The sequence below is a fragment of the Lactuca sativa genome, chromosome 3 (assembly GCF_002870075.4).
Source record: "Lactuca sativa cultivar Salinas chromosome 3, Lsat_Salinas_v11, whole genome shotgun sequence".
Taxonomy (NCBI): Eukaryota; Viridiplantae; Streptophyta; class Magnoliopsida; order Asterales; family Asteraceae; genus Lactuca; species Lactuca sativa.
The window spans coordinates 166,958,800-166,967,592 of record NC_056625.2 but is presented as its reverse complement, the minus strand read 5'-3'; the positions used below and the strand labels follow the sequence as shown (position 1 = coordinate 166,967,592).

Genomic DNA, 8,793 nt, shown 5'->3' with positions numbered 1-8,793 from the left:
TGTGTGTGAGTGTTTTGAGTTAAAAGTGCCTTTGTGTGTCAGTGAAGAAGACGGAGGGGTGCTTGTGGATGCTAACGTTTGGAGTTCAAGCTTGGATCTGATTTCTTCTGAGGGAGAAGCTTCACTTAGAGGTAAAAAGCTCAGAACATTCATCTTTATTTTGGTTTGTTGTTTTATGGTCCATTTCTAGGGTTTAAGTCCCAAAGGTGGAGACTTTATGAGCAAAAGGGGCTCCATGGACCTAGATCTATCCCATTTCAGTGTTATGTAAGTTGTTGATCCATAAAAATCCTAGTTTGGTGGTCATTATGAAGTCATGTTTGAGTTATGGGCTTTAAAGTGTTGTAAGTGGAATGAATTGGGTGTTGGTGACTCTCACAGCCATGCAAAGGCTTAAAGTCACCAACTTTATGGGTTAAGAGGCTTAGGGGTAGTAAGATCTGAGAGTTGGACGTGTGTCTTAACCGTTACCCCAAAAGCAAAGGAGCATGAAACTGGGATTTACATCTGGCGTAATCCTAGTACGCGCAGTGTAGGGGGTCGTGTTCCCCGATTCTGTGAGGTTGTCGGGTACGCCCAACGTACAGGTTTGGTACGCGCAGCGTAACCCAGAGAGTTGACTTTTGTTGACTTTTAGGGTTTGGTGAATGTTTGGGTCTTTGAGCCATGAGAGGGGTAAAATGGAATTTTACCCTTCTGAGAGTGGTAAGAGAGGGATTAGTCTAGCCTTGAGAGTTTTATGGATTAGAGTACTTATTCCATGTGATTAGGCGGAGGCTAGACCAGATTTTACCGAGTTTGAGATTTACCGAGTTACCCGAGGTGAGTCTTCTCACTATACTTTACCTAGAGTGGTAATTAGAGTTATATGACAAAGTATCTTGTATGCTATTTATGTGATTGTGATACGCTGCATTATTTCTATGTGATTCATGTTTTGTATGTTCTAGAGTTTACAGAGTTAGAACCGGAAGATTCACAGAGTTAGAACCAGAAGGTTCACAGAGTTAGGACCAGAGGGTCCACAGAGTTAGGACCGGAAGGTCCGTAGAGTTATAGCCTCGAGTGGCTAATATGTGTTATATGCGGTATTTTGGGGAACTCACTAAACCATGTGCTTACAATGTTTGTGTTATGTGTTTTAGGTACCAGTGAGGATCGCGGGAAGGCGCCGGCATGATCAGTACACACTATTGGAGTTTCATACATTTTGATCTTGGGATGTGATTTTATGGATTTGTTGTGTGATACATTGACAATTGAAAATCTTTATGAATGAAATTACATTTTTAAAAAGTGAAAAATTTGTTTGAAATTTACGTTTTTACACACACATATGAGTACGCTGAGCGTACACTCGCATACGCCCCGCGCACTCATTCACCACCTTTTCTCAAAAAGGGACTAAAATGGACTAGTACTCAAAAGATCAAGGGTTACAAGGTATACCTGGACTTAGGATGTTACAATTCTCCCCCACTAGAATCAGACTTCGCCCTTAAATTCATGCTCCGTAAATAACTCAGGATGTTGTTCTCGCATCTTTGACTCCGGCTCCTAAATCAACTCAGACCCTCTCTGATGCTTCCACTGAACCTGAACCAGGGGCACCTCTTTGTTTCTCAGAACTTTCACCTTTCGATCCATGATAGCAATTGGTTTCTCAATGTAGTTCAGGCTCGAATCCACGTGAATGTCCTCTAGGGTTACCACTGTCATCACATAGGCTACACACTTCCTCAACTGGGACACGTGGAAGGTGTTATGAATCTGGCTCAACTCTACAGGTAGCTCCAACCGGTATTCTACCTTACTCACTCTGAAAGTAACGATGTATTGGGGCCCCAACTTGCCCCATTTCCTAAATCGGATCACCCCTTTCGAAGGGGATACCTTCAGGAGGACAAAATTTCCAACATGGAACTCTAGCTCGGATCGTCACCTGTCTGCATAACACTTTTGGCGACTCCGGGCCGTCAGCAACCTCGGTCTGAGTTGCAGAATCTACTCAGTCTTCTTCAGCACTATCTTAGTGCCACCCATCACTCGCTACCCAACCTCTCCCCAACAAATGGGAGTCCGAGACCTCCTTCCATAAGGAAGCTCAAAGGGAGGCATACCAATACATGAATGATGGCTGTTGTTGTAAGAAAACTCAGCTAAGGGCAAATAAGTGTCCCAACTTCCTCCAAAGTCCATAATACATGCACGTAGCATGTTTTCAAGCGTCTGAATCGTCCGCTCGCTCTGAAGATTTGTCTACAGATGGTATGCGGTACTGAAATGTAACTGGTTACCCAACTCCTCATGATATTTCTTCCAGAACCTAGAAGTAAAGTGCACGTAGCGATCTAACAGTATCAAGGTCAGCACTCCATGCTGAGCTACCACCTCTCTCACATATATCTTGGCCAGTCTTTCTGCAGAAGAGCTCTTACTGATTGCGAGGAAGTGAGCGCTCTTCATCAGCCGATCCCGATGGACCATGAGGTCGTTGGTGCTCCACCTTAACCCGACGACAGGTCAAACACCTCTCTACAACCCATGCCATGTCCCTCTTCATACAGGGCCACCGATAATCTCTCCTTAGGTCCAAATACATCTTAGTGGCCCCTAGGTGGATCAAGAATCTCGATCTATGCGCCTCCTACAATAATACACGGCGAGCTCAACCTATGTAAGGCGCCCAAATCCGCCCATGGAAGCTCATAAGCCCACGATTGTCCGTCATAAACTCGGAAACCTGACCAATCACACGCTCTCTCTTGCGATTCTCCGATCTCACATCCTCCACCTGAGCCTCTTGGATGGTATCTAAGACTGTAGTCATCACCGTCATCCTCATACACACATTCCAAATCAGACTGCTCTCGGCTCTGCGACTCAAGGCATCGACTATCACATTAGCCTTGCCTGGCTAATACAAGATCTCACAGTCGTAGTCCTTCACTACATCCAACCATCTCCTTTGTCTCATATTCAGGTTGGGCGGATCCATCAGGTACTTCAGGCTCTTATGGACCATGTATATGGTACACCGAACACCATAGAGATAGTGGCGCCAAATCTTGAGGGAGATCACCACTGCCCTAACTCCAAATCATGGGTGGGATACCTCGTCTCATGAGGCTTTAGCTGCCTCGACGCATACGCTATCACATGACCCCTCTACATCAAAACTGCACCAATCCCTGAAATAGAAGGATCTCAATTGACTATGAAGTCCTCCACTCCCTCCGTAAGGGCTAACACTGGAGCTTCGCACAATATCTGGCGAAAAGTCTCGAATGATACCTGCTGCTTAGGCCCCCAAACAAAAGTAACGCTTTTCCGGGTCAATCTGGTGAGAGGAACCACAATCTTTTAGAAATATTTGATAAATCTCCGATAGTAGCCGGCCAATCCCTAAAAAATCTTGATCTCATATAGGGATCTCGGCACCTCCCATCGAATAACTACCTCAATCTTGGCTGGATCGACCAATATCCCATTCTGATTAACGAGATTTCCAGAAATTGGACCTCTCGTAACCAGAAATCACACTAGGAGAATTTGGTATACAGCCTCTCTGACCCCAATACCCCAAGAACCTCTCGTATATGCTCCTCATGCTACTCTTTGGACCTCAAATACACTAAGATGACATCTATAAACACGATCGCCAACTGGTCCAACATACACCTGCACACCCGGTTCATGAGATCCATGAATGTTGTCGGTGCATTTGTGAGCCCGAAAGGCATCACCACAAACTCGTATTGCCCATAACGAGTTCTAAAGGTTGTCTTTTTGTTGATTCCATTTGTGTTGCATCTTGGGCCATATATTTTGTATCCGGATTGGGCCTGTCCATCCGTGTCTATCTAGATTAATTTCGTTGTTATCTAGATTAGTTGTTAGGGTTATAGTATATATATATATATATATATATATATATATATATATATATATATATATATATATATATATATATATATATATATGCATGCATGTATGCATATATTGATAACAGTGATTAATTACGTAGATTCTTGTAACCCTAAACACCTCTACAGATTGAAGTTCTTTATCGAGCTCTTCTGAGGTGTTATCACATTAATCATATGACTTATTCAGTGCCATACTTGTGTTCTTTATTACGTTCTTATTTAATATCCTGCTTAGAATCATACGATCCTAAAAGAACTTTGTTCTAACAATTGGTATCAGAGCAGGAGATTGTGTGATCAATACACATTACTTCTGTATTCATAATACTTTAGGGTTTCCGCTTTTATCGTATAAATAGAAGCCGTCGTCTTTATATCGACGAAAACTCAGTTTTTGATAAAACCCTAATCTCAAGTTTACAAGTTTGATTCTAGCAGCTCACCATGTCTCACGATGATTCGCATACAAACCCCATAAACATCTCAAACAGCATCGGATCAACAACCAGAGTACCCATACTCTATACTCAAGACAACGAAGTATGGGCTCATCACTTTGAAGATTACGTGGTTGGATCTGAAGACAATGGCTATCTCATCTAGGAAGCTATCACTCGTGGACCGTTTGTACATTCAGGAACAAACACGACTGTTAAGTCACAAACGAATTACAGCAAGCTGGTGACGGATGTTGAGAAGATGCCACAGGAAGATAAGGACAAGCTCTTGTGTAATGTTAAAGCCATGTGAATGATAAGATTCGCCCTGCAATCTGACACCTTTCGGCTAGTAGGTTCATGCACAACTGCTAAAGAGATCTGGGATAGGTTGAAGGAACTTTACTCAACTGATGTAGACCTGGAACACTCCATTCAAACTTTGTTGCTGTCAGAATTTGGAGTTTTCGAACACAAACCAGAAGAGAAGCTTGTACAGACCTTTGATTGGTTCAATCATCTCCTCAGTAAGATGATCAAGCATGGGATAGAGAGAAAGTTGATCGAGCAGAAAGTAACGTTCATGAACGGGCTGAGACCAGAATGGATGGTTGTGGTTTCCACAGTGAAGACGCATGAACAATTCAAATCATACTCGCTAGCAAAACTAGTTGGTATACTAAAGTCTCATGAAAGTGTTGTAACTAAGGAAGCGAAAGTGATCTCTGGTGTGGGATCATTGGCTCTTGTTTCTAAAGGAAAAAGTACTGCAGAAGAAGAAGAAGAGTCAGACATGTCAGAATGCGACCTTACAAGTGAGGAGTATGCCTTGATGGTCACAAATCCAAAGAAATTTCCAAGGAGAAAATTTCCTGTCAGCAAGAACCGAAACTGGCAGGAAAGTGATAGTTCTGAAAAGATGAAGGATGAACCGAAAGTCTCCTCTCAAAAGGATGAAGAGAAAAAGGAGAGCAAACTTGCAGGAGACTCTGGATACGACTGCAACTATTGTCACAGCAAGAACCATTTTGCCAAAGATTGCATGTTGAGAAAGACGGATGAGAAAAGAGAGGGTGAAGATGATGAGGCATATTATATGCGAAAGTTAGAAGAAGTAAAGAAGAAAAAGGCTTCCAACAGCTCGATGAATGCCTTAATCGTACAGGAGAATGCAAGGGAAGATGAGTTCGGTGGCGTAGAAGTCTGGTCAACCGAATCTGAAGACGAGGAGGTAAGAAGGCCCACTCACGGAAAGGCATATGTGGCAAAGAATGAAGGTTCGGGTGGAAAGTGCTTTATCGTCACTGTTGGTCCATCAACCGAAATTGTAGATAAGGAACCGAACCTGACAGATAACAAGTGCTTTGCGGCCAAGCCGGTGAGTGAGAAGATCAACGACTGCGATCGATTGATCAAAAAGGTACATTCTATCCTTGAGTCTCTGAAAATCTCAAAAACTGATTATCAAGAAGAATTAAATGAATTAAACCTTAAATTTTCTAACCTAAGTAGTAGCCTCATGCAAACCCGCTTAGCAAATTCTAACTTAACTGACCAACTCGGCAGGTTGTCTTCAAAAAATGAGGAAAGGAGAATGTGGATTGAGCTGAAGGAAGCAGAGTTAGTTAAAGCTAGGGATGAATGTATTTATTTGCAAAGGGACAATTTAAAGTTATTAAAACAAACAAATGGTTTCTGTTTAATTGCGAAGCGTCTTTATACTAACATTGCTCAATTACATTTAAGCTGTGAAATTTGCAAGAAAATTCATAAAATGATTTTGCCCTTTCTTGAATTTAAGGAAGATGAAGTTATAGTAGAATGTGAATCAGAGGTGTCCTCTGAAGAGACATCAAGTTCGTATAGGCTAGGTTTGGATAAGATAGAAACCTTCATCGATTCTAAGGAACATAAGAGTATGTTAAAAAATATCTTAGATGAAAATGATAGGCAAAAGATAAAAACTGAAACTATACAAACATTCGATTTGTCAAATGCAAAAATTGTTCAAGATAATAAAATAAACTTAGATAATTCGTCTGAATTTGATGTGGAAAGCGAGATGAGTGAAATCTTAGTAGATGATGAAGTTGATTGCTCGAAGTTTATGAAACATGAAACCGAGAATGAAAAACATCTTATATCAGAAAACTCTGTTGAGTTTGCTCGTCTGTCAAAAGAACAGAAACCAAAACTCAAGGAAAAGGTCGTGGTCTATCAAAAGGTTCAGACCGTGCCAAATCAGGTTTATGCTATGACTGGGGTCACTCAAAGGCAAATGGCAGAATTAAGAATCATAGTTGACGAAGATAATGCTGAAGGATGCGAAGACTATTTCTGGTCTGCTCCTATTGACAACGCAGACGAGACTGTGGGACTATCTGATAAAACCACATGGAGAGTCAAAGGTAGATACATACCAGATCCCATCAACAAACCCTCCAGTTTCGATATTCCAAGCTCAATTGGAACCAAAGATGTTCCTGAGGAACCAATGGTGGAACCTGATGTTCCAATCAAGAAGGAAGAACCGAAAGTTCAAACTAAGAAGAGCACAGAATCTAAAATGAAAGGTAAGACAACTGCAACTCAGAAGGAGAAACCAAAGGCCAACTTCAATATTCACAAATCTCAGAAGGAGCTAGCTGAACAGAAACGCTTGAGAAATCATAGATATGCCACGAATTTGAATGAAAGGAAAAAGCATTGGAATTCTCAAAACTCCAACTATGAGCCTCTCAGGAAAGAATCCATGAACAAGGGAAAGGAAACGTTGAAGGAAAATTTCAGTCCAAATTCCTACTATTCCAAATCCCAGAACCGAAAGTCATGTCTCGGTCCTGAACCCACTTTTGGTCCTCGACCTGGACTCGGTCCTTGACCTAGATTTGGTCCTCAACCTAGATTCGATCCCAATCCTAGTAATGGATCCACCAAGTCCCAAGTTGAAACCAATTCTTTAAAGGACATTGAAGGAAAAGGAAAGCTGGTATCAGACTCTGTGAAGGATAATAAGAAATCCTCCACTAAACCTAGGAATCAAACGACAAATCTTAAACCATCAAATACAACCCCAACTGATACACTAAAATTTAAAGAAGACAAAACTAAAATCAAGGTGTATACCATTAAACGAAAAGATCAAACCACTCTCATTAAACGAACCTTTTTAGTTAATGTTTCTGCAGTTATTCCTTTCTCTGTGAAAAACTCACCAGGACCCAAGAAACTTTGGGTTCCTAAATCTACTTGAATTTGGAGGTAATCAGTGACGAGCAGTTTGACGACGAATGGTATATAGACAGTGGCTGCTCGCGTCACATGACAGGGAGGAAGGAGGAGCTAAGAGAGTTTCGGTCCCTGAAAGATGGTGGGTCTGTGAAGTTTGGAAACAATTCCTATGGAACAATCAAAGGATACGGCATGATAACAAATGGAGACTTCTGGATCAGAAAGGTGGCTTATGTAGAAGGATTGCAACACAATCTCATCAGCATGTCACAATTAGTTGTTGGCACGGGTTTGAAAGTATCATTCGATGATGAGGGGTCGGAGATAGTGGAAAAACAATCCAAGAAGGTACTGCTGAAATCTGCACGAAAAGGAGAGATGTACCCTCTGAATCTTAACCAAATTCGAGGGACACCAGCTATCTGCCTGCTGTCAAAGGCAAACACCGATGAAAGCTGGTTATGGCATCAACGTCTATCACATCTGAATTTCAAAGACATCAACAAATTAGTGATTGGTGATCATGTTCGAGGCCTTCCTCTTCTCAAGTTCGAAACGGAGCATTTATGTGCAGCATGTGAGATGGGTAAACAGAGCAGAAGAAGCCACCCTACACACATCAATACTAAGATAGTGGAAGCACTTGAACTATTACACATTGATTTATGTGGACCTTCTGCTATAGAGAGTCTCGGTAGAAGTAAGTACATTCTTGTTATTGTAGATGATTTTTCACGCTTCACTTGGGTTTTCTTTCTTAAGCAGAAATCAGATGCCACTCCCAAGCTGAAGGCATTCATCAAGCAAATAGAAGTACAACTAAAGAAAACGATCAGAAACATCAGAAGTGACAATGGTCTGGAATTCAAGAACAAGGATTTTGAGGACTTTCTAGTTGATAAGGGGATAACTCACAATCTTTCAGCCCCTTATACACCACAGCAGAATGGGATTGTTGAAAGACGAAACCGCTCGTTATGTGAAGCAGCCAGAACCATGTTAAGTTTCGCTTCCCTACCTTTATACTTATGGGCTGATGCAATTGCCGCTGCATGCTATACTCAGAATCGGTCCTTGCTCAACAAGAGATTCTCCATAACTCCTTATGAGATCATCAACAATAGGAAGCCGGATGTCAAATTTTTTCATATCTTCGGTTCAAGGTGCTTTATTTTTAATTCTAAAGAGAACCGAAA

The 8,793-nt window shown here is 41.6% G+C and overlaps 1 protein-coding gene across 1 annotated transcript; it reads left to right on the top strand.

Moving 5' to 3' along the window:
• The first annotated feature begins 4,898 nt into the window (after positions 1-4,898).
• Positions 4,899-7,247, top strand: LOC128132855 (uncharacterized). Its single transcript, XM_052769850.1, has 3 exons — positions 4,899-5,303; positions 5,421-5,597; positions 6,168-7,247. Exons 1-3 carry the CDS (start codon positions 4,899-4,901, stop codon positions 7,245-7,247), a joined length of 1,662 nt encoding a protein of 553 aa, XP_052625810.1.
• Positions 7,248-8,793: the final 1,546 nt, after the last annotated feature.

Bases quoted from the DNA above. Each gene is read 5' to 3' on its own strand.
- LOC128132855 (XM_052769850.1), top strand. From the start codon at position 4,899: ATGATCAAGCATGGGATAGAGAGAAAGTTGATCGAGCAGAAAGTAACG. The intron at 5,304-5,420 runs GTCTCCTCTCAA...ATGTTGAGAAAG, and splicing joins AGATGAAGGATGAACCGAAA to ACGGATGAGAAAAGAGAGGG. The intron at 5,598-6,167 runs GTAAGAAGGCCC...CTTGAATTTAAG, and splicing joins CCGAATCTGAAGACGAGGAG to GAAGATGAAGTTATAGTAGA.